The 26,998-nt window shown below is 40.5% G+C and overlaps 1 protein-coding gene and 1 long non-coding RNA gene across 5 annotated transcripts in view; one reads left to right on the forward strand and one right to left on the reverse strand.

Moving 5' to 3' along the window:
- pcdh9 (protocadherin 9) overlaps positions 1–23,238 on the reverse strand; it is a 188,817-nt gene extending 165,579 nt beyond the window's left edge. For 3 of the 4 annotated variants that reach the window (XM_084923424.1, XM_084921920.1, XM_084907530.1), the window contains exons 1-2: positions 22,405–23,237; positions 18,765–21,901 (exon numbers count right to left, since the gene is read on the reverse strand). In XM_084923424.1, coding sequence (XP_084779550.1) covers positions 18,765–21,800 — 3,036 coding nt within the window. In that variant the 5' untranslated portion in view covers positions 21,801–21,901; positions 22,405–23,237. Of the gene's footprint in view, positions 1–18,764; positions 21,902–22,404 lie in introns of all 4 variants that reach the window. The other variant, XM_084914448.1, reaches the window with a different exon arrangement.
- Positions 23,239–23,813: 575 nt separating this feature from the next.
- The window catches only part of LOC146393907 (uncharacterized), a 102,843-nt gene continuing 99,658 nt past the window's right edge, over positions 23,814–26,998 (forward strand). Inside the window, exon 1 of the long non-coding RNA XR_014799976.1 lies at positions 23,814–24,115. This is a non-coding gene — a long non-coding RNA (uncharacterized LOC146393907). The remainder of the gene's footprint in view (positions 24,116–26,998) is intronic.

Raw genomic sequence — 26,998 nt, forward strand, 5'->3', positions numbered from 1 at the left:
TTGAACATCATGAATACACACTCACATGGGCACTGTACACAAACACTGAACATTCACAGCCTGGAAATGACCTATAGAGCTGAAAACAGCCTCCCCACTCACGGAGAATAGGCCTATTATCATGACAACAGATATGTCGGACTGTCCAGTGAAGAGGAGACTACTGCACTACTGAGAGAGAGGGGCTAATTTCCACTCAGTGGGGTTGTAATGAGCCTTTCATCCTCTTATCCAGCCCGGTTACCATTAGAAACCATACCAGCTCTGACAGGAGCAGCGAAGAACAGCAGAACTACCACAGCATTTATAATAAGGCAGAATAAATATGTGTAATTTTAAGATCCAGATATTGTGCTGTATGCTTTCCAGAAGGCTAACGATGTGTCTCATCTTTATGTGAAAATCAGCATGATAAAGTACCACTGGACCTGAAAATGGAGAAGTTTTATGAAACTGAAAAATAATATCTACAAATTAGTCATTGTACACAAAGACTATAATATAAATGAGAAAAAAGTTTTCTTGAAAGATGACTTCATGCTGTGTAGCAAGTTTTTTTTTACAGGAGAAAATTTAAAAGGCTATAAAGTGCACCGCCCAGCTAAAGCGACATTAATGTTTTTTTAATGTTTTTTTTTTTCTTGGTGAAATGCTAAACACAAGTTTCATCCAAATTTAGTGTCATTGTCTTGCATATTTCATTGGAGTTTTATAACACTGAAACACGTACGGTTTTGAATATATTGAAACATTTTCTGTAGCTGAAGTATAAAAGTCATGCAGTATGTCTGTAAAGATAAATTCACATTGCAGAGCTAATTAGAACCAGTATGACGTTGACAAGAAGGGCCAGATTACAGAGTATGGCTGCATGTGCTCCGTGTACAATAAAAAGGTTTCCTGCTGGGTCATATGCAATCAAAATAGCAGGTATAAATCATTTCTTTAATCAGTACGCAGGCACAGGTAAGGGTTGCTGCACTAAATCTTTCCATGGTTATCAGTGCAGAATTGAACACTTTTCTAAAGACATCCTTCGACTGAGGCAAAGGAAAGAAAGCGATTGTGCAATTGTGAGACCTCTTAGAAGGTTTTATTGTTCCAGTCTTAATGCGTGGTCTTACACCTAGAGGAGGTGTGAAAGCCTTGAGCTTGTAAAGAAGTCCTGCAGCATTTCTGATAAAGGTGTGAATCACCAAGGTGATGCAGATAATACAAAAGATAGCACAAAATACACTCAGTGACACATGGACATGAAGTAGCTCAGCTGAAATGGCCTGAATACGAGAAGGTTAGCCAAACAAACAGATTGCATATGAATGACAATGAGGCAGAAAATTGGTGAGAGCAGCAACATACATCAGCAGAAGAATAAGACGCAATATTGCATGAGGGCTTTAAAATATGCAGGTAGGTTGTGAAGTTGGTTCTAAGTGCACAGGCTGTTGCTGCTGCCACCCAGCAAGCACTCCCACATATATTTGCTATTCTCTCTCTCTCTCTCGCTCACTCTCTGCCTTTCTCTATGTCCCTCATTCACTCATAAAACCACAGAAATAAAGGGAGAGAATGACAGAGTGAGCATTAGAGGTTAAGGGATGAATTTCCCAGCATCTTTTGCCTCCGCCTCTGACCATCTGCCTCTCTGGCAATAGCCTTCCTCTCCTGAGGTTAAACTCTAAATTGGCAGTCGGCTAAGCAGCCACTTAGACAGGAAGGTTCAGGTGGGTAAAGTCAAATAGATATATACTATGTTGTGCTATACACATTGAGTAAGTGCATATTGAAAACAAGAGAATAAAATGTGAAATAGTGGCAAATTGGACGAGTGAAATGTTCACTTCCAACAAATAGGGATGGAGAGAAGGCTGGGGTGAAAGGAAATTGACAGGCAGATGGTGAATGATGAAAATTGAGAAATAAATTAGAGGACAAAATGAGAAATGCATAGGAAGGAATGAAATGCAAGTGTAAAAAGAGAGAAGATTGAGGAACACAGATGGAGAAAGGAATGAGTGGAGCAGCGGGCAAGAAATGGAGATGGAAATACAGGCATGAAAATTAGAAATCGAAGAAGAGAGATGAAGAGACAGGCAAGGTCAAAGAGAAAAATCTGAAATAAAATAATGGTAAATAGCTTATTCTTTGATATCACAGGGCACAAAAAATACATTTATGTAAAGAACAGCTTGTCACTGAGGTAGCCTATGGTCTTGTCCCTGCACTCAAGCAGAGATAGAAAATGAATACTGACAGAGAGAGAAGAAGAGAAAAGGAAGAAAAAAACCCACAAATGTCAGGCTAGTATTAAGTCAGAATCTTAAGTCAACCCTCTCATCTCACATCACACCAACAGGGCCTCTCTAAAAAATTAATAACCAGGATAGAAAGCCTGCAATAGAACCTCCTATCCAAATTAATTAGACTCGTCGGTACAGACTTTTCTCACTGAACAGTGACGTAATGCTGAGAAGCGATGACACGTCTAGGATGGTGTTTCATCAGTTTCATTAGTTTCAATGTGTGGCAACAACAGGCGGATTTACAACTGGACTGCCACCCAAGGATTGGGCACTCGTCCCACAATCTCATGGTTACCCCACATTCAGCCTGGCATCGCAAAATGCCACCGCCTGTGCAGCCTCACACACAAAATAATCAGCACAGCCGTATTTGTCACATAAACCCAACAAAACACAAAAGAATTAAAATATCCTGTTGGAATTCATTCAGTGAAAACTGATTGATTTGATGTAAAATGAAGCCTGTGCAGTCTTTATGCATCTACGTGGGAGCACCATATTTGCATGTGTTCGTTTGCTCGTTGGCCTGGCAGCAGCTTCTCAGAAAGTAGGACTGAGAGCCTGTTACAGCAGTCCCAGTGTGTAGCCTCCCTTGGCACACAAACACAAATTTGCTGAGGGACGACTGCTGTGGCAGAAAGCTTCTCTGCAGACAAAACCTCTTAATATTCCTTCCAAGTCCATTAAGGCCTCAAGAGATTGGCCGGGATTGATTGTTTGTACTTGATATTACCAGGGGCTTCAAGGCCAGATCCTCGTCGAAAATTAGAGATGGCATTTTGTAAAGCCTAAGGAATTGAAAAACTAAATACAAACCTGTGCGTTGCTATCATCCTCACAATGAGCAGTGATGGAGGAAGCCTTCATCTAATTAGCAAATGCTTGTTGCCATCTCTTTTTAGCTGTAGGGTTCATTGACAATTGGAATGTTTTTCCAAGTCAGTGACTTTCAAGTTTTTTGTATGTTTTCGGGCAAGAAAGAGTTTTTCCAGTCAATTATTCAATTATAAAGCAGTGACCTCTCCTCACCCCCTCCTCAAGCACATACACAGACACACAAGAAGAAGAAAGAAAGGATTCCTTCTTGCGAAGCCCAGTGCAGACTGTCAGGTGCAGAGTAAAAAGTTGTCAGATCAAATCTTGCTTTACGGATTTCCTTAAAAAATAACAGGCTAAAGCTTTCAGGTATTGATTCATAATGATACAAAAAGCCTTAAATTCTGAGAGGATAGTATAATAAAGCTAGCCTGTTTTACTTGCTTTATTCAACACAAAGGGGAGTTATAGATAAAATATAATGGAACTTTAAGTAACCTGAAAATCCTTTGCGGTGATCTCTTACAAACTGGGTATTCTTAAATGGAATAACAATTATTTGAAATCACTGAAATCTTCACTCTTCAATGAAGAACTATCATTTACAAAAAAGGAAGAAAAATGAGCTGCCTTTACTTAGACAGACACGTACATATCAGAAATAAAAGCATTCCAAACATGCTGAAGTTTAGTAGCTATAACATTTACCTCAGTGTACAAGTGTATTAGCATTAGGTAAAACAAAAAAGATATCAAAACTGAAGCTGACTGCAGTTTTACAAGTATTTAGTCATAAACCAAAGTAGGCTATTGGACAAAAATTGAATTTTTAATGTGAAAAGGGAATCACTGAAGTGATTACAATTTATCCTGAGGGGCACATGAGTGTCTATCTAATTTCTTATGACAATATATCTAAAGCTTAAGAGATTTTACATCTAAACACAGATAACCCATCATTTCTTTATTGATGCACTTTCAAAGGGAGCTGTCCTGCACCTGCAGGTGGACCGGCTACCAAAACACTGCTTGGACCACAAAACACACAGAGGGAGTGTGACTAAAACCATTACTTCCTGTTTTTACACAGCAAGTAGTTGTTTACTGATCTAATAATGTTCATACTCTTACTTATAAAAACATCATGGAACAACCAGCATCCAAGGGATTCATGCTTTGGAGAGCACTGGTCAATTTTACCAGTATTACAGGAGCTGACTGATAGGATGAGGTAGCCAAGTTAAACCTGTAAGATACATTAATAATGGAATATGAGTGTGTGTGTGTGTGTACGTGTGCACACTCGTGCAAAAAATGTTAAGTGACAAACTGACCCTTCATTGCACCAAACAAGTCATTTAGTCTCTCACTGAGCCATCAACACTCTAAAGTGCGTGTCCACAGTGTATCCAATAAAAAGGAAGCAGTTTTGGCAAAATGCTGAATTCACAGTTCTTTATTTAAGGACGTGTGTATCTCCACTTGAGATGTGGATAGTTATATGAATGCAATATTAGGAAGAGAATTTTTGTTCTATAAAGGTAAAGTTGCTTAAAATCTAAAATTATTAAAAACATCTCAACTCAACCTTTACAAATCAATAACGCACATCTTTGACTGCAAACTGTGTGTTCCTAATCACAAAATAAACACAAGATCAAAGCACGTCCTCTTTTAAGATATGAATCAGTCCAATCTGCCAAGTGTGCTGCATAAAAACCCCCCTCTGTCCTGCTCTGGTTATGAATATCATCCAAGAGGCTGGGCTATTAATAAATGGACACACACATGCACACACTTCCTACAGGGAAGATATGGACCAGAACAAGGGAGTCACTAATCTCAATGGGTGAACAGCTTAGAGCAGTGTTGAATAAGTGTTGAGGGAATACAGTCCCATCATCACCACAACAAAATACACACTTCCACTCAGACACACATGTATTCGATTCATGTGGGATTTCATGTGATGTATGGCCTGGGGCAACCAAAGTCCCGAGTCTGTGGTGATGAAGGAACCTTATTGTTCCCAGCACAGAGACTGGGCTGGTTTCTGGGACACTGAAACGCCCTAGCAAGTATGTCGTGGGGTCACATGTCACATGACAAACAAAGCCAACGCTTCTGAAAGATTTAAGGGGGAAGGGGCAAATATAGTCAAACTAGGGCCTGTGATGTTCCCTTGGGTCATCTATAAGTCACTCAGACCATCTCCCATACAGTAAACTTTGCGAGACTGGATTTCAAATTTTGACCAATAAATGACCAACTAATTTTCATCCATGATAGCCTAATAAATCATATGGCCATGAGACCATTCCAGCAACAGAGAGACTGTAATGAAATGCTCTGTGTTAGTTTCTTGCAATGATGCCAAGTGGGATACAAACTCTGTGAGCAGACACTGAGGAAGACAAATCAGCAGAGTGGAAGTTTCACTTCCTTTGCATCTGAACTTCCATTATATCCTTTTTATATATGTTACAGTAAAAGTTTCAGGCCACAAAAGAGCACCCTCTTCTATTTTTTGCATGGCAAATGTTCCCCTCAATTCTCTGCTACTGGAACTCTGCTGTGTGAATGTCACAGCTGAAAGCAGCCATAAAACTCATACATTAAAAAAAGTTTCTTGGAAAAGCAGTTGTGGCAGGAAATAGAAAATAAATCTGGGTGCATATATCCATTATCAGGGCACGTTATCGTCAGAAGGGAGTCTGTGGAGAGAGAGGAAACCGGGCTGGGTCTCTATGTGTGCTGTAAGATAGTGGAAACCAATTTTCACCTCCTCCCTCCTCATCCCCAACACACTACTTGATTCAGCCCTCGCTAACTCTGCGCAACCAGGACTAAATCATTTCATCTAAATAAGCTAGCCAAATGTTTTACACCTCTGCATATTACTGAGAGAAGATAAGGTGCTGGTTCACCATTCTGTGGAAAGCATCTCTTCTTTTCCTTCCCCCGTTTTTTTTTTAGGTCTGTTCCATGGGCCTAACAAAGATGAGCAGGACTGCAAACTTCTGTGCATATGAGGGCTGCAGAGATAGAAAAGTGCAAAAATACAGAGGTGAGAGTATTTTAAAACCTTGCCATTTCTTATACCCTCGACGATAAAACAACAGACAAGCCATTTTTTATGTTTGTGTTAAATATTCCCATGTGCGCCACCTCTATGACAGCTTATTCTCAGGCAGATTTATCACAACCCTTATCTGCTCAACTCAACAGACAAAGGCAAGGCGCATGGCTTACACTGCGGCGTGCTGATGCCTGAGGCACAAGACAAAGCATACGATCAATACAAATCTTCAGTCTATATGTCGGACAGGGCCGAGTTGACACACATCCTTCTAGCAGCCATACATCACAACTTCTTATTTAATTAGCTCCCTGAAGAGCTTTATATGTCTGCTAATTCAGTCATTGTACTCTCTGCCAGAAAAGAAATAATAAGCCATCCACGCTAAGTGTTGTTGCTTTTTGTTGTTGTGATGAAGGGAATCTATTAATGATACAGTACAGATTTAAGGAAATATATAATTAGTCTTAACACCATTTAATCAATGGCCTTCATCTGTTTCACCATGGGAAATAATGTGGGCTTAATTCTATGATCTGCAGCAGTTCAATCACAAGATCAAACCTCTTCCAAACCTAATACCAATGTAGCTGCTGCTCCTCTCTCAAGCGATACCTTCTGGAGTCACTGTGTCAACGTTAAATGTTTCCCCAACAGAATCTGCACAGACGTGGTATTATTTTGAAGTCTAGGAACAAATCTGCAAAGCGCCAAAGGGTCAAAAGTTTAATTTACTACTTAAGAGTATTTTTGGTAGAAAGCTGTTTATGCTCATAAAGGCAGCAAAAATGTTGCAGGTTGCAGCATCGCTTCTATTTTCACGTTGTTCATTACTGTGCTCTTAAATGGAAATCCTTCAGAATCCCTATAAAATGATATTCATGCATTTTAAGTCTGAGGTGTTTGCCGTAAGAATCCACGTGGAATCAACTAACCAAGTTGTAAGAAGACTACAGCTAAATATCGTGTTTATGTGCTTAAAAGACCCAGGAGTGGTGGTTAAATTTCAATCCAGGGTCAAAATGTCGTAGAGAAGAGAAGCATAAAGATCAATTCACCACTCTTTCCCTCGGTGCGAATTTTTATCTTTTTAAATACAGGGTAGATTCACCGAGCAAATATCCCTTTCCAGAATTATCCTGCTTCACACTCACATGGGTTTACACATCTACACTTGAAAGTTGCAGTTTTTATCTACTAAGTAACCCCGCTAGAACAAAAGCGCCTTGCTTACAGGCATATAAGCGGCTGTTTTTTGTTTTATTTTATTATTTCTAATATATCTTGCCAGGCCAAAGCTGACCCTACAACCTTCCGGTCCAGAGGTCACCTCAGGAACCCTTGGGCCACTTTTATTTTTATTTTACTCAGCTGTTTGGATGTTGTTTGCTGTCTTTGGAAATAAAAGTAAACAGAAAAATCACACTTGGCTCAGGCCCTAAGTAATGTGGCCACTGCGAAGCGAGACCTTCTTCCAAGATAGAGACACATTATGCTAGATGGGGTTTTCCCTGCCTGCAACTTCAGTGCACAACACACTGCTGTCCTGATGGATTCTGGGTTACTGTTGTAACAGTAAAAATGAACAGTTTTCTCTTTCTCTAGAGTTAAAATACATTCGGGAATTAAAATGTAAGAAATGCAGTAAACATTCGTAATGTTTCCCTACATGGGAAATTACAAAAAACTATAAACTGGTTATAGATCAGTCTTCACCCACTGTGGCGAAATGTTTGTGTAACTAGACTAAAGGGGAATATGACAGCATGTGCATCAGCATGTGCAGAAATAATAATAACAATAATGGCAGAAAAATAATTTCGGGTGTCTGACTGATGCTGATTTTAATTCAGTGGAATGACATCGGGTGCATGAATAATTTGGTGACGCTCCAAGCCAAAGAATTTTCAAACGACATCAGTCAATTCATGGAAATATATGAGTGGAACATATGTGAGAATATTCAGTCAAGTCATGTTTGCTAAAAACTTAAAGCAGCTATTCGGCCCTTTTAATGTAAATTGCACTTTGCCCAAATATATCAACTGTTGCTTTGTTTATTACTTAAACTTTTTGTTTCTTTTTGTCACCTAAATTTGTCAAAACACGAAAAAAAAAAAAGCCCAGCATCTATGAAATTTCTCCAGTCTATTCCATAATAAGACATCTGCTTGTGAATATGTAGAATCTGTAGGCAAGAGGGAGAAATCTTTGGTACTGGAAGCTTTTTGACATTCACTTGTAGTCCACTTGTAGTCTCAGTGCTATTGACCAATCAGAATTGAGCAGGGTTTTCTTGCATGCTGGTTAGCGGCCCATTTGGGAAGCAAAAGAGAGAATGCATTTTCCGAAAGCAATCTCAAAACAGTTGGCTATCATCTGACATTGATTTAGCTTTTTATTACCTTTTTAAAATTATCTGCATTTCTAAACAATTACCTGCAAACGTGCCAGCCCTGATATTGGCTGGCTACACTGGAAGCTCCGAAAAATTGGTTGTTGCCCCCAGAGTGCAAGTCAGCCTCCTAGCTAATGTGAACCAAATTTGATAAAAATATTGATTTCAACATTATGTTGGGGCAATTATCAGTTTAATAACAAAGGTAAAGCTGAAGTCAGTTTTGAAATTAACCTTTTTCACTTCAGTCCCTAGTGTTCACAGACCACTTCAAAAACACATCCTCATATTTATAAAAATGCAATCCACAGTGTATGAAGACAGCCTTTTATGACGGAGAAGAGCTTGATGCTGCAATGCAGCAAAGAGAAAGGAAACCCCCGAAAGAGACTTTGGAGCCTTAATCTTTTTTTTTTTTCTTTTTGCACATTAGAGTTCTTTTGAATTTCTGATCCGAGTTCAGCGTTTTTCATGTGTGTCGTTACAACATATAGTTGTAGCACGCATAATCTTCCCCAAATTGGGCTGTATAATAGGTAGACTCTCAAGTGAACAGCAGCGTAGAACGCACACAAGTGCATTCACTCTACTGTTGTGATCAGATTTAATCAGAAAACACTCCTCATTTTTTCCCCCTGCATAATGAGTTTGATTCTAATGTAAACCTTGATAATACTGTACATTTATCATTCAGAACTTGTCCTTCTAACCAGGTGGATTGCTGCTGAAAATGTGAAGACTTCTTCGACTACCGGAAGCGAGTCATATGTTTGAACACCTATGGGTCATGAGACGATCATGTTTATTAGCATCCACGTTAATGCATAGTGACTATGCATAATGAAACAAGTGCTGCTTTGAGGACACGGCTGGTGGAAGACCAAGAACAGAATTAATCTGGTTTTCTGCCCAAACAAGGTTAAAAAGGCATGTGACATCATCCACATGTGGATAATTGTTCAAGTGGATGTTCAGCTCTGTCGTGCGCAGCTTTAAGATGATGAAGCTGTGTAACAGAACAGTCTGAATGCTGGAGCTTTATAAATTTGCTGCACAGACTGTCTACGCCTGATTGTGGTAGACACACAGTTCTTTCTGCGAAGCATCCACGCACAGCTTAATGCATCTGGTTGCTGAAGTGGTTCAGCTTCAATATGTGAGACAAGACTTTTGTATTGCGCAGTCTGTTATTTTCCTCCTCATTGGCAAAGCTTACATTACATCTTGCGCCTGGGATATTAATTGAAGACGTGGTTTGTGGAGAACATTCAGTCTTTCACTAACCAGAATATGCACATAGAGGTGGTACATGAGATCATGTGAGGCATTAAATTTGGCCTGTAGGAGCAAAAGAAAGTCTCATCAAATTCAGTGGTGGGAGAGCAGTTTTTTTTCTAGCTCTATGCAATGTGTTCCCTCAATTGTCCACAAATGATACTAAATTTAGGACATGATTTACAAGACTGAGAAACATTGAAAATATATTTTTCATAAAATGTTTGGAAGTGCAAGATTAGGATTGCCTACCTAACCTGATCACCACCCCAACTTTTTTCTTTTTTCATAGACCAGCACTATGATTATACTTTAGGTCAGAAGTCAGGTTTCAAATTCTACTCAGTAAGTGCAGACAGCTTTTTTGAAAGTGACCATATATATGAGGTCAAACTTTAAAGCCTATATTTATTTATTTATCCTTTCTTCCCCCCCTCCTCATCTTCACTCAAATGCAGACTAAGCTCTGCCTTTGGCTTTCAGACTCAGTGGACAGATTAAGCTGAGTTAGCCCTACTTTCCATGGATGTGTTGTCGTGGCAATTTGAAATCCACCCCCCACCCCCTACCCCATCACCCTTTCTCCAAAAACCAGTTAAGAGGTGACACATCTACACTGCTTTAACTGGAAAACAGCTGAAGATTTTAAAAAAAATGGAAGCATCAGTACAAAAATGCCAATAGCTGCAAAAAAGATATATTTCTTTCATAAATATTTCATAGATATATAGACATATTCACAATATATACATTTTCACGGCGTTAGGGTTTATTAGGATGCAGCTGGCAGTGATGATGATGATGATGAAGATGGTATAGGTTAGGAACTCGCAGTTGCTAATGGTTAGTATGTTTCCCGTTCACATGTATATGTGATAATACAAAAATCTGATGTGAAAGAGTGAAGAGGCAACACAATCTGAGTGTTTTAGAACTCAATTTTGAAATACTACCATAAAGAAAATTCACTTGCGCATTTTTTCTCTGTGCAGCCTTACAGTCAGACAATTCATGAAAGGCTTCATGTTCTTTGAAGTCATATTAGACTATTATCCACATTTAGCTTACAGCCATGTCAGATGTGTACAAATATATGCACACTGTATGTTTTAAAATTGGTTTTAAAGTCCTGCTGTAGAAGGATGTGAGCAACTGCAAAGAAACTCACTGTAACAGTTCCTCGGGTCCATACTGGTTGTGGGGCGTCACACTTATAAAACTGAAGCTGTAGAAGGTAGTCAGATGGATGCATGGCTGGAAGTTTTATGAAAATTTTAGGATCAATTTTTCATAAAGGAAAAGCTTTTCTCTCATGTCCTTTATTTATTTATTTATTTAAAAAAAAGATTTGATCTCTTGATGGCCAGTAGAGACAGGAGGAAACATACAAGACTTGGAAAAAACTCTGAGCCCATTTTCTGGTGCTATCCAAACAAGCACTACAGTATGTGTAAAAATCCGTCACCGTCACATGTTTAGAGCAGCTGCTAACTTGATCTCATTAACATTCATGTATTTAGGTCAGCTGGAAGGAAAATTAAAGACAGCATTTGCACGTGTGACTGTTTAAGACTGAGGAACAGTGAAATTCTCCCAAATGACATACCTCTGTAAATTAACTTTGAATTAAATTTCCCTTCCACTCTAAGTGAATTATCGGGTTGGCTGTGTGTCAGTGACTTTGTATGCCTCTTTAAAAACACCAGATCAGTCAAAGCAGAAAATCTGTTTGCTTCTTAAAATACACGAGTTGGCAACGTAATGAGCCGAAGCACATGTATATGCGCAAACGCTGATTAGAATCGGCGCGCACATGGTAGCTTGACTGAAACATATCCCAATTTATACATAATGTCCCATCACAACATCACAGAGGCAGAACAAACGGACAAATTCAAAACAAGAAAGATATGATATCTTTGAAACATTTATTATGAAATTGTAAAGGTAGAATACCACTGTTCAAATAAAGGCTTTATAAACAGAGTGGGATTTGCAGTGTACTGGAGATTTGGAAGAGTTTATTTCAGATGTAATTAATGTATAGCCAGCAATGAAAAAAAAGGAAAAGGAGAAGGCAGCGGAAATAAATAATACAAAACTAAAATAAAACAAGTCCATTATTGTTTAACACAGCACATTAGGCAAGATTACCAGGAGTTCAATTTACATGAAACATCTCATATATACAAGATTTACATCGATGAGGGTTACAGAGTCTTTGTGAGCTATGAGGCCCAGTGGCAAAGCAGTCAATGGCAGTCACATTTCAAGTCAAGTGAGGCTCTTAGCTTGAGGGGGGTTTTGGCTGGCAATGCCATTATCACAACTATTAGTCTAGACACTGGCACACGCTAGTGACAGAGCAGCGGCCTGTGTGTTATTTGACGCAATACCCCAATGACAAGGACACATCTCCCTCTGGGTTTGTCATGTCAGAATAGACAGTGCCGCTTTGCCCATCTTTTACCCGCACACCCTTTTTCTCTGATGATAAACGGAGAGAGGATGGTAACAGGGAAAAAAGAACGAAAGTTGGGCTATGTGTTGAACACAAAGCACCCTCATCTGTCACAAATGATCAGAACACAAAGGTGAACACACCCTTGGTGATTTAACATCGTATGTAACGGCGCTGACCCCAGTAAAACACGGGTGAAAGGTTAGGGCTGGAGACGGGGAAGATAAGGAGTGGGTGGAGGAGCCAAGTGAGGAGTGGAAAGGAGAGATGGGTTGTTGTTGGTGGGGAGGAAGGGGGGATTGGGGGCATTCAAACAATGACGTAGCATCATAACTCCATCTTTTTTTATATAATATATATAGAGATAGATAGATTTATAGACAAGCAAGCAGTCAAGAAACATTTTCTTCCACCCTCTACTCTTATTTTTAAGGAAAATTCAAGAGAATTTCAGATGAGGTGTTGATACCTTAAGTGTTTTAAGCTGCAGTTTGTCTTTTCACATCACGCAGTGTTGGAAAAAAAAAGAAAAAGAAAAAAAAACACGAAGCTAGTATGTCAACTTGATTGATTGCCTTAGAAAAATGGGAAATGCGTTTTGTGGATTAGTGAAAACATGGAGATGAATTAAGTAATGACAGTCCTACAAAAGCCGCTATGACTTTTGTGCATTAATTTCACAAAGCAAAGCCCCTGAAGACTGATCATCAATCAATGCGCTTCAAGAATTTGCAGAAATGGATGATAAATTTAAGATGAATGGGTTGCCAGCCAAAAGTGATGGACAAACAACAAAGCAGCTATGAAAAAAATCAAATAAAATCACATATGAACACACTTACAAGAGACCTTTTGATAAGAGACAATATTTGTCATTATCAAAACTGTGTCGTATATTTTGGACAGAATGAAACAGCGCAATGATGAGAAGGTTTCTGTAGATGAGGGAAAAATTCATGAAATGTTCACAAAAAAACAAACAAACAAAGGAACAACAACAACAACAAAAATGTAATTCCTGGTAATTTGCCATCATCTGTGTTTGGCAATTATGTCCCTGGCAGTTACAAAGAAAAAAAGAAAAAACAGGCCCATAAATTAATAAATGTATAAATATATTAAAAATCAGTAGCACTTCATTTTTCTGAAACAGGGGAAAATAAAAACATATAAATGAACTCCATAGTTCAGCCAGTGCACCAACAGGGAGCTTTGATTTATTTTGTTGTTTTGTGCAGACAAAACTGGATCCCCCTTGGGGCAATAATCTACTCTGATAGTACTCACACCCACTACCATAGTATAGCTCGCAATCCATTTCATTTCCTCTTACCCACCTAGAATATAGAGGACATGACAAGTTTTTTAAAGACGCAGATACAATGTTCTATGCGGTGAAGGGCTTTGCAAATCCTCCACTGATAATTTAAAGCTTTGATAGAAACTTCACTCGCACACTTCCTGTCTTACTTTCTCCAGACAGCTACATTTGTTTTGAGGATCTGCTACATTTTACTCAATAAGAAGATGCAGCGCTAAAGATCTGTCTTCTTGGATTTACCTGCTGTTTTCTTAATTATTCAGCAGATGTTGGCAACAGACCTAACTTCACAGAGCTTGCTCACAGATTTGGTTAATTAATATCTTTACTTAGTGACCCAATGTAACCTTTTGTACATGTTGGTGTCCTTTTTCCGTTCTTCCTCTTATTACAAAAAAATGCTAAGGCTGTTGGAACGCCATTAGTTAAAGGTATGAAGGACATGCTCAGTGTAAGAGATCACAAACACGGTATCCTGATTAAGTGACAGGATAGCTTGGGAGAAACGATGTATGATCACAGTCGGCAGCAATCACTGGCCTCTCTCCATCTTCCTCTTTCATACTGCCAAACTCTGTGTCAGCACAACCCATAAGATATTGCAACAGACTTTTCCCCTCAGGTGCAACATTGTCATAGTTCATTAATCTTCTCAAACTTCTCCTGCTGCCATCAGCCCCCGTACATACTACTAATCCCCTTATTAATGTGGCAAATGAACCTGCACAAGAAGGACGACTCCCTCAAGGCTCCATAATTACAATGGTCTGTACAAACTCCTGTTTGCATAGAATGTCCATTCATTACATTCATTACATTACTGACAACTCCAGGAATCTTCTCGCTGAGGATTCCCCCCTTTTTTTTCCACAAGTCTTCTAATATCCTGCGCTTAAACTGAATACTCCAGTTACTGTGATATTTAAAACCCTGCTTGTTGTTTATGAGATAATGTACCATACGCCTATTTTCACTGTAGTGCTCAACACAGAGAAGGAAATGATCCATGAGTCAGATGTAGGCAGAAATACTGAATCAAATTTTAAATACCTCCAGTATTATTTGGAATAATTAACCCATATTCACATGTTGCCATTCGTTCTATATGTGCGGAAACTAAACTGAGACTGGTCAGATAGAAAGCTGTTACATGTCCCCCAGCCTGAGGCAGATTTGGGGTGAAGAAAAGCACATCGCAGCAATAGGAGATGGGTTAATTGTCAACGCACGCTTCCTTTCCGTGTTTGCATGTGCATGAAAAAAAAAACAACAACCTAGAAGCCTACAGCAATTAAGACTTGTTACAGATTAGGTGTTCAGACCACAAGGTTGCACAACTGAAAAACGTCATACAGGGCCCATAACTGTGATTCTCACATACGTAATATGTTGCTTCCGCAAAGTGACGGAAGAGAGAACACATCTTGTGTGAACTTGTCAATATGTGGTAGCAAACGTAATAATTAACATCCCTTTATTCACGTTTACTACAAGATTTGTTCAAGTTTAATACTGAAGACTAGATATATGGAAAATGTAGATTGCAATCAGTCAGCGATGATGTTGCATTCGCTCTCTCTGAGACTACTTTCAAACCCTGCTCCCCTCAGCAAAACCATGTTAACGTATTCTTAACATGAGCCTTGGGATCTGATGCACAGTACATAGTTAATGCATAGCCACTGGGCTCATGTTGTGGTAGTGAGCCACATCTATGTCTATGACTACTGACAGGATGAGAATAAGAATGATGATGATTATTATCCTCCGTTTCTTAGATGCTTGTGTTGCCTAGTGAAACTAGGACAGTGTTTTCATGCTTTTTTCCCTCTGTGTTGTTTACACTAATGTAGGTCCCTAGAGGGTAAAAAAATAAGTGAGAAAAATGAAAGGAAAGGCAAAGATTCCCCTATTGCTATAAGCTATAAGGATCTGTATAAAACTGATTGCACTAGGCATTAGTGCGTATTAACGCTACTGCAGATAAGCTATTTCTTTTACTTATACGCTCTATATCACCTAAAAAGAAGACAGCACTAACGTCTTCGTGCTTTGCTGTTGTTCGCAGTGTCTTATTCTCTGTCTAATCGTTTGTCAATTTCCTTTCAGTTTCCTTATTTTTTTGACTGGTGCTGATGTTGCATAGAAGTGACTCTTGAAAACTGGAAGAAAATGGCTTTTCAATTCCTTGAGAGAAGGTCAATGTTAAAAGCGATCCACCCACAGCTTTGCTTGTGTCTTCCTCTTGAACTTCCTATTTTACTTAACGCTTGTTTCGTGTTAACTTCAGGCACCAGTTGTTTATTGGTGTTGGTTTGTTAGTCATAGGGCAGCAAACTAAGTGCTAAATTTGATCTTTCTACCGTATACCTTTTTGGATCCTTTAACTATGGCAGCAGTTTAACACCTTTAGCTTTAATTTCAATATATTACATCAAATCACATTTTCCAACCAAAAACTAACCAGTAATAACTTTAAATGAAATTGGCTCATTTTTGTTATCTGTATATATAAGAAATCTTTTAATAATGTAGCTCTTATCTTCTTCTAAAGCGCTTCTACTCTGCAGAGAATGATATGATAATCCGGTGATATTACCTTTTGGATATACTGTCTGTTTAAAGATTCAGTCAAAGGTAATTGGTATTTTCTTGATCTTCTTTTTTTTTAACTACAGCACAAATCCAAAAGGCATAGAATTTAGTGGATGGGCATCTCCACATGAATGATCATGAAATGGAGATGACATGTGCATGTCAATACAAATGGCTGCATTGTGCAAAACAATCAAAACAATGGATGGAACAGTGGCATTGATAACATACCCTGGTTTATCCAGGAAGACGTGTCAGTGCAGTCGGGGCAGTCTAATCATTTAACCACAATCAATAACTGCCAATCTGAGCTGGAGTCTTTGTCTGTGAGATGTTTTTTGGAGTAATTATGACTAAGAACCAACCGCATGCTGTAAGGGCCTTCTTTACAAATTTGAAAGATTGATATCAGCCAATAATGGAAAGACGGATAATCACTATTTAATGGAGATAAAGTGCATCGTTGTATGGAGTCACAATATAACCATGCATACTGGTAAGACAAGGAACTCATACTTCTTTTCTGTGCATATCTGTATGATAGTGTTGTTTTAATATGTAAGCAAATGCATCTTTAGAGTTTTTAAAGATATGATTCTCTTATTCTCTTTCATAAAAATAAAAGACAATGGACTTATTTCAACTAATTTATATCAGTAAGCAATAGCAGAACAGTAGTAGAATTAGACTGGGGCACAACTTACACAAGTTCAGAGAAAAACACGAAACTGTACAGAACATTTCAGACATAAGTCTGTGCCCAAAAGCGTCTGTAACAGTGCATCATTTATAATATCGGTGGCACAATATAGAATACACTGGCTCTGTTTGTGTGCTTCTTTGAATCATTTGTCAGAATTATTGATCCCAATAAATCTTGTGTGGAATTGTAGGATGACTGAGCAAATCAATGAAGTTGTGCTTACAGTATAGTGTCATATCTCATGTGTCCTCCTCTAGGGTTGAATAGTGGCCCCCACCTCACCCCACCCGCTGCCACCGCCAGCATCACCCATTTCATCGCCTCGTCTCATCTCTCTCTCACACATCACCAACCCCCCCCCCCACACACACACACACACACACACACACACAAACACACACACACACTAACGGCGCCTGGCAAATCATGGCACACTGAATGCCTCTTTTGACTGCTACCTCTCACACAGAAACACATTAAATGCAACCCCAGATGCAGTGACCCGGAGGTATGCATCGACAGGAGTCGCACAGTGTCACCCCTGTAATTCCACTCGCTCGTCCGGATAGATCTTATCACTCACATCTCTAACTGCCATTATCAATCTTTCCTGTGCAGCCTCTGCATCATTAGGCGAGAGTATTTCACTAAGAACACTAACATAGGTTTCACTCCTTTCTTCTCCTCCCTTGCATTTATAAGTCCACTGCAGGTTGGCGTAGTGCCAAGCTCTGCCATGCAGCGCAACACTGCCACCTAAAGGTTCAGTACCACCGTCAAGCCCGACCTGTCGACAACAGCCTCTGTCTCTGCCTTCCCTTCTCCTTCTGCGCTCTTTCTTCACTCTTTTCTGCAGTTCCCAATATTTGTCCACGTGTGTTCCATTAGATTAAAACTGTGTGTTGTGTAGTGGTGCTTTATTAGCAGAAAAATTAATAGGGCTTTGATAAAAAGCAGCATGGATTACGTTGAAATTTGAGGCTCATTATTGGCTAATCCTTTTTGAATTGGATGTGTATCAAGTTCCAGACAAGCTTCACTCAGTTCGCTAGTGTGCTTTGAGAGGAGGCATTTAATTCAAGCTCAGATGATGTGGCAAAGCCTACAGTGACATTCACAATACCACTGCAGCAGTCTAATTATTGAATGTTGTTATTGCTGCAGGTGTTGAAAAGGTTACAAAGTCTTTCATGATATTACAATGCACACCAAAAAAAAAATAAAATAAAGAAACAAACAAAAAAACATGAATACACTCAAGAGTTTTATGAAGAGAGAGAGAGAGAAAGAGAGAGGTGAAAAGTCAACTACTTTTTGGAGAATGTGTGCAGCATTTGTCTATGATGAAAAGCAGCAATCTGAGTAGATAGGCAAGAAAAAAATGTTTCTTTTACAAAGATCGTTGGGTTACAGTTAATGTTATGTTGGTACATGTTTGCCAGTGATCTAACCTGGGTACTGAAGAGACAAAATAAGGCAAAGCAGTCACTCGTTCACTTGCATTTTGGTAAATATGAATTAAATATATATTAAATACAAAACATGGGTTTGCAAGTGTTACCCCCAAATTATGCATTGTGTGATTGCTGAGTCCATAATCAACTCCATTAATCAGCTGTTGTTCAAGTTACTTTTTCTCTCTTTTCTTTTTATGTTTAGGTTGAAAAACCTGCTGAAGCAGTGTGTCTCCTGAACAGTTTTCTGTTGCTTCACAGTACCTTAGAGTCAGTCCCTAATCTAGACTGGCACTTTAGCACTGTGGAACAGGGCAGTTATAGGCAGTACTTATAGACCAGTAAAAGTGCTCTTTTACCTGCTGTCTGGTGTGCATGGGCCCCTTCGTCTTGAACCCTCCTTGGGAGCTGCACTCTGAGGCACTGAAGTGGTCGGAGCTCGTGGAGGATCTCTTGGAAAGGGTGTCACAGCCCCCCACAAATGTGTTATCCAATGGGAGCTCTTGTATCACGTGATGCTTCTTCACTGAGACCGGTGTGTCAGCCTTGAGATGAAAGGCCGACTGCGGCGAGGCGGACTTGTAGTGCCGGGCCAGGTCTGGGCTGCTAGGTTTGAAGGTTGTGGTCGGCGTGGCATTCCAATCGAAGCGTCCAATCCCTTGTTCTTCCAGTTCGGTGGGCAGACTGATGGTTCCGTTGATTGGCTCGTGGGCAGGATCGTCAGGTTTGTTCCCCTCTATGGTGACAAAGTTGAGCAAGGAGTTTTTGGGGGACTTCCTTTTCTTGCGCTTTTTCTTCTTGTTCTGTTTGTTTTCTGTGTTGGGTGACATCCACTCTGCCCCCTGCTTTTTTCTCTGTGCGGCTTTGAATCTAGAAGCGTGGCGGCAGCGCAGCAGCACAGTCACAAAGATGACAATAATCACCACCAAGGCGCCGGTAACAAAGGCTATCATTATGGTTAAATAGTCACCACTCTGATAGGTTTCACTGCTTTCACCAATGTTTCGGTCAATTGGGGTCTCCATGGTGCGTCGAATGAGATCATTGATGAGTGTTGAGTTGCCCACAGTGTCATTAACATACAAAAACACCAGCACAAGAGTATGGAGAGATTTGGGATAACCCAGGTCACTGATATTGACCACTAATCTGTGCAAGCCTATGTCGGTTAGTGCTGGCTTTTCCTCCAAAGTAATATTCCCTGTGACTGGGTCAATTCGAAACAGGCCTTTGTTATTCCCACTCACAATTGTGTATTTGAGTTCCGCATTCATCCCTGTATCACCGTCTACAGCAAACACCTCTGCTACCACAGATCCTGGGATAGAGGAGAGAGGCACGAGCTTGAAAGACGTGTTGGAGGGTGGGTAGATAACGATGGGTGTGTTGTCGTTCACATCAATGACATTGATGGTCACCTTGGCAGCTGAGGAGCAAGGAGGCCTGCCACTGTCCACAGCCCTTACATCAAAAGTGTAGGAACTCTGCTGCTCTCTGTCGAAGGATACATTAGACTTTATCACCCCAGAGTAAGGATCTAGTATAAAGTTCTCATTGTCATTCAGAATAGAAAGAGAAACAGCAGCATTTTCTCCGGCGTCTGAATCTGTCACAGTTATCACCCCCACAGTACTGTACTTAGGAAGATTCTCTGACACAAAGAACTGGAAGTGGTTATGTGTGAACTTGGGGTTGTTATCATTTTCATCCAGCACAGTTACAATAACGGCTGCCTGCGTTTGTAGAGGGGGCGTCCCGTTATCTCTTGCTGTTACAGTGAAGAGGAACCTATCCTGATCCTCCCGGTCAAAAACCCTGGATGCAGTCAGAACACCTGTTTTTCGGTCAAGATCAAAAAATGATGCATTTGGTCCCAGCTGGTAAACAATTTCTGCATTTTTCCCACTGTCCTCATCTGTGGCGCTAAGAGTCGTGAGGAACAAGTCACGTTTGTTGTTTTCCATAACAGCCAGCTCAATAACTGGCTGAGTAAAAATAGGCGGGTTGTCATTCTCATCCTCCAGCCTCACTCTCACCAAGGCAGTCTGATTCAAGCTCGGCTTTCCAGAGTCAGACGCTACAATTTTAAAGTTATATTCCTTTGTCCCTTCGTAGTCAAGCAGTGCGGACGTCTCTAACAGATACTGGTTGTCATACACAGCTTTTAGATGAAAGGGCACATCTTTCTCTATGAAACAAATGACCTTGCCGTTAATGTCAGTGTCTTTGTCTGACACTGTGATGAGTGCTATCTTTGTATTGATGGGATCCTTCTCTGAGAGGAAAACAGTGCCATTAATGGGACTGATTATGTATCTCAGGTCTATATTAGGTGGATTGTCATTAACATCAGTCACATTTATGGTAACAGTAGCTCTGGCTGGACTTGAGCTGCCATCACTAGCTAAAACAGAGAGCTTATGGATAGCAGTTTCTTCCCTGTCCAAAGGTCTCTGCACTGTAATTAGGCCAGATGTTGCATTCAGTGCAAACAGTCTTTTTGTAGCAGGAGACACCTGAGTCCCAAATACATAATGTATCTCTGCATTTGCCCCTATGTCTGCATCTGTAGCTTGGAGCTGCACTACAGATGTGCCAATAACGGAGTTCTCCGGTATATGAACCTCTATCTGACTCTCTTTAAACACCGGTTTGTTGTCATTGACATCTGTCACAGTAACCTGGAGAATGGCAGTGCTGGATTTCTGTGGACTGCCACCATCCTCTACTTTAATCTTCATCACATACGTGTCCTTCTGCTCTCTGTCCAGATTCTGCTGCACAATAAGCTGGGGCCACTTTTCCCCCTCAGGCGTTTCTACTATGTCTAAGCCGAAGGCACTTTGCCCATTGATCAGCTCGTATTTGTGGACACTGTTGGGGCCAGTGTCTGGGTCAGTGGCAGAAGGAATAGCAAAGCGGCTGTTAATGAGCGTGTTCTCTGGGATAGAGATGTTGATCACAGGGGACGGGAACATGGGGGCATTATCGTTTGTGTCTTTAACGATTATTTTGATCTTAATCAGCCTGAAATAATCATTAGGCAGGATGACCACTTCAATTTCAAAGGAGCACTCGCTGTCCTCAAATGAGGGACCGGGGCATAACTTCTCTCTGTCAATTCGGTTTGATGTTGTGAATATTTCTCCAGTGCTGCTCAGAACACGGACCAGTGGGTTATCTCCTGCTTTGGAGACGAGCCGGTACACAAGATTAGCACTCGTTCCGGTGGCAGCATTTGTATGGGAAATGTTTAGGTCCTTTGGTATGTTCCCAATGAGGACATTTTCTTGCAACTCCTCCCTGATGGGGTAGATTAGCTCTTGGGCTATTGAAGGATCTAGCCATATGCAGGCAAGCAGTGCACCCAACAGGTAATAGTCTTTTAGATCCATAACAGTGTTAATATGCTTCCAGCCTTCAAAACTCAAAGGTTTCTTTCTATGCAGTGTTGTTACAGACAGTGACTCCTGGCAGGAATCTTCCACGAATAAACCTATGAATACAGGACAGAGATTCCCTTTAGTGAAGTAACTTTATTATGCACAGTAAATAAATTTAATTAACAATCATCCAATCCCTCTCCTCACAGTCAGCTGATTCATGCACTATATTTTTTTCCCCTCTTCTTTAGGATTTACCCTTAAATCTGAACATAGCCACAAATCATGACTTCATTCAAACAGTAAAATGAAAATCCCAAAATAAACTGCATTAACCTTTTAAGCAGCCATTAATGTCTGTTACTCTCTTTCTACATCCTCTACGTTTTACGGTCACTATGAATTTTCGGTGCCTCGAACACCCCCACGGCAACAAAACTTCACAACACATTACACAGTCTTATTAATTTTTCCACTTAAACTGTCAAAATTAAAGAGCTTAGGCTGTGAGTGGGCTGCTTAACGAGTGAATAAGCATAAATGAAGCCTACAAAGTAAGCTCAGTGAGATTTTGAATTCTTAGTGGGCAAAAGAGACCCATGCTTGTATTACATACCCAAATCGGTTGCAGCACAGAAGAAAAACTGGAGTGTGTCAGCTCATAGTCTTCTCATCCACAGTAGTACAGTAGTTCATTCAGGTAAAGATATCCTCCTCTGTCGATCTGCTTTTGGCTCCAGGTAAATAATAATAACAACAATCACCCAGCAGCACTGGGTTAATCAGACACAAGTACAGGTTTTAAATAAAAGCAGCCGGTCGCAGAAACTGGGGTAAATTAGAAGCTGCATATGTCGCAGTTCCTTTTCCCCCCATTTAACTTCAGGAATTGACTGGATCTAATTGTGCGACCTGCGGTGATTGCGGTGATCAGCGTCGCTCTCCAGCAGACACAGCAAGGTGGTCAGTGGTTTGCGGTGTCTTCAATTAAACGGGTCCCAAAATCAATGCTCATCTCCTGTGCATGTCCAGAGAGAACCGGCGTCTTTCCCCCTTTCTTTCTTTCCTTTTCTCCCCGGCTACCTGTGAAGGTTAAGGCGCAGACGAGGTGAACCCAAAAAGAGACACGCGTGTCCCATTATGTTTCAAGTTCACGGAGCTCCATCAATAATCAGACTCAAGGTTAAAAAGAAAGAAAAAAAAAGATCACGAGGACATTTATGAAAAAGACAAAAAAAGCCAACAACAAAAAAGGTGTAAAAGCTCTGAGTCGATCCCACTTAGAAACACCAGCCTTACGGCTGCTCAGTGTGACACGGATGCGCAGCGTGTGTGTGGCGTTTATCCTTGCACTCTCACTCCCAGAGCAGAATATCTTGCACTAACTCTGTGTAAACCCATAGGAGGGGTTGGCGATGCACACCACACCGACTAACCACCCCGCACCCCCACCCGTCCGACCCTCGTCATTGGACACCGCCCCTCGCTTTCAATGGCGTTGGCAACCCGAGCGAGGACGGGATTGGCCCGATGTCACGTCACTTAAAGCGAACCGGAGGGCTGTCAGCGGTGAGATTCTCCGCGAAGATGCTGCAGGCTGAAGAGACGCTTAACCAAAAACCCCGTGGCTGGGCTGGAGGAGGATGATGACGATGATGATGATGAAGCTGCTGCTGATGATAGTGTAAAAAAGACACTGAGAGAAAAGAATAAAGAGATAGTGGATGTCCTCTAGCTTTTATAGTGTGTGTGTGATTATATAAAAGCAGATAACACTCATTGGCTCTAAAGGGACGCATCAAAAGCATACGCCAACCTGTTAGGCTGTTGTCAGGTAGGCTACAATAGCCTAATTGGGGTGGACATAAAAGCCACTAGACTGAAGCACATTAGAAAGATGCGCTATGGCGGTTTCCCGTGCATATTGACTTGCCAAGAATAAACACTGGCATATACAATACAAGCCTTGTGTGAGAGTCAGTTATAATTGCACTCTAAACAGAGAATCCGTTGTCTAAGCATGTTTGCGCCGGGTGCATATTCACGCTCCGTCCACCGCACTTAGCACCCTGCAGCCAGTCGTCAGCATTTGTTTATAAGAAATAACCTTGACAGTTATCCTAGTCATCAAGGCTACAAAGCCGCGTGTGGCCGGAGTTCTTGGTTTAACGGGTGAATTGCACTTCTTATTTTAAGTTTACTGCCTCTTGCTGTGGTGCTCAGAGGAGTCTGTGCCGTGACTTTGGAATAAACGCAGATGACCTTACGTGACAAGTTTCAAAGCAACAAGAGGCTGAACTGTTCCGAGTCGCCCCGAATGTTATAAGGTAAGTAGAAAATAGCAATTTCATAAAATGCAAATCAGACTGAGCCATACAGATCCAGACATCATTTATTACCTGCTTCCATCCAATCATTACTTAATTTCAATGCAGGAGGTAACCCTCAATTTAAGCCTGGGCTCAGTGCTGTTGCTGTTGCTGAGAAATGGCAAGCTGTTGAGCTCAGTGCCTGTCGTGGTGAACACTGCCATCTTGAGGTGGACTTTCACAAATGCCTCAGCCATGATTTGAGCTTCAAGTCTTAAAACATCAGCAGCCACGCAACCCTGGGTCAACTTAGCGTGACAACTAAGACAACACAGTGAATCATCGGCAGCTCAGAGTAAGAAGAAACAATGTGTGAATGGGAAATCAAGCAAAATGAGAATATGCCCCAGTTTGGGCAAGTGGTGATGAAAGTGATGCAAAGGACATTAGACCGGCACAGTTAAGGTGAGAACTAGGCTGCCAATGTCTCTTGAGAGGCTGGCTTATTGCCTGGTCAGCAGTCCATTAGCACAACCAACCTGGTGGCCTGACCTTTCTGCCTCTGGATGCAGCCGTCACTGTCCTTAGCTGGAAGAGAGCAGCTAAAGGAGTGATCTGTCACTTCAGCTTAAAGCTTGACACCCTGATGTAGAAAGAAAAGTGACAACATAACTGTCTGTAGTGGTGAAACACTTTCTTGCTCTGCTGGCCAACTGCAGTCATTAGGAACTCATCACCTGCCTTTAGTTGCTCTCTGGGAACCTGTGTGGTATGTGTGTCCTGGATTTTTTTTTCTTTATCTGGAAAATGAGAAATATGCTTCGATTTGGTAGAAATTTCCACCTTTGTCAAGTCTCTAAGGTATCTGTGTGGGTGATGCAAGTGAATGAGCAGTAATTAGGAGTACTGGACAAAAAGTAAACCAGAAAGCCAAAAAAAACCCCATATTGTGAATCAACTGTTAAAACATTGGTATTGATTACCAACCCTATCAGAACTCCACACAAGAAATGTGGACATTTTGTTCCATGGCTTAGTAAAACTTCTTTATCCTCACAGATGTGTTAAATGTCACACGATAGTGATATAAACACTAGACAAGGACAAAGTTAGTAGCTGTATGGCTGATAATTCCAATTCTACCAGAGCTCTAGAGTCTCTTATCATCTTATTAAGTCTGTTTTAAATCAGCTAAAGCTTATGTTTCTGCTAGTCAAGTCACTGACAAGTGATGAATAATGTAGTTTGTTAATATGTAATGTAGGTCTTACCTCCTACAAACTCACGTCGAAGAGAGAGCCTAAGGGAAGTGTCCAAACCTTAGGCCCTATGATTCCCCATATACCAGGTGAAGTCAGTCAGATTATTCACCTTATTGACTTGTTCTTACTCTTGAATTGGCTTCATGACTAATACAAGGAACAAGTATGTGTATTTTTCGTGTGTGTCAAAACATAAGATCAAACAAGTAATATCTATCTATCTATTTAAACTTAAAGGAGGTCTGAGTATAGCTGGAGGTGGATGGTAATAAACACAACTTCTGTGTTGATAGAAGTAAGGAGCAGCAAACATGGCCGAGGGCTGTAATCAGCAGGGTTAAGCAGCAGTTTTTCTGTAATTACATCTTAATTATTTAATATGAAAATTCTTCCTTTTATTTAAAGAAATGCGGAGGAGAAACAATTTGGGAAATTTAAACTTTAAAAGCACTATTGGGGTAAACATAATTTGGGTAATTTTCTGTTATGGCCCTCACTAGTACAAGTGAGAAAACCTATGCTGGTTGGTGAGAAGCAGTATTAATAAGAGGCCAGCTCAGAGTGTGAAAGCTCTTTGACAGTCGGTGATGTCTTTTCCAGCACACTGTGAACAGGGTACACAGTGTAAGCGTCTATATTATTTGGAAAAACATGCTTTCCCCATACTCTAATGAATGCTGAAAATTTTCACTACTTTCCATCGCAGTTCACGTAATCAGCTGACTCAGGCAAAACATTAGTGAGGCTATTATCACACAAGCTGAATCCTTCTGTTTGAGGCGCTCTACCACCTGCCAGCTAAACAAATGTGCGCAGAAACTGACTTGTGCAACAATCAAGTCTTTAGAGGGTATTTACTTAGTGCCGGAACTGCTTTGTGTTACTCAAGTCAAAATGTTGGGCTGCATTTACAAAGATGAGGTCGTCTATCTATGTTTTGTATGAATAGAAACCAATAATTTTCTATTTTATCTCAGCTCACTCTTTCTCTTGTTCCACTGAGAAGACTGGTTTCATTTGTACTTTGTCAAAGAGCCACTGCAACCGCTGATGAAAATTTAGGCCTTTTTCCTTAAATGCCTTTTGCTAGTGCGACTTCTCTCCAGAGTGGTAATGACCCAGTGGATAATTGGCATCACACATGCTGTGGACCCTGAATACTAATCAGACCTTCTAATCAGGCATCTCCAACTTAAAAATCCAAATACATGGGAGTGAACTGAATAGGAAATGCATATGATTTTCTTTGGAACAGATTTCACTGTATTCAAATCTTTGAATTCCCCCAAGGAATTTGCCTTATATCACTTAACAAGGCTGTAACAAGGTGCTTTGATTTGTGTTGAGACAGAACTTTACACCTGTGAGTTTATGAGTTAAAATATAAATGCTTGCTCAAGGTAATTGTTTTGATTCACCATATGGCAACCCCAAAGATATCCCGTAGTTGCTACTGAGCCCTCCTAATTACTGCAAAACCATTTTCATGCACACAGCACATCCGTTACTGCCTTATGGTTGGCATTTTGGGAGGTATAATGCCATTCATGATAATCCCTTGAATATTGATTGACACATTGTTTGATCAAAAAAGATATTCTGGGTGTTTAGAGTTTCAAGATGTCAGAAGTTGCAAGAT

Source organism: Perissodus microlepis, chromosome 1 (assembly GCF_051167445.1).
Source record: "Perissodus microlepis isolate ML-2025 ecotype Zambia chromosome 1, ASM5116744v1, whole genome shotgun sequence".
Taxonomy (NCBI): Eukaryota; Metazoa; Chordata; class Actinopteri; order Cichliformes; family Cichlidae; genus Perissodus; species Perissodus microlepis.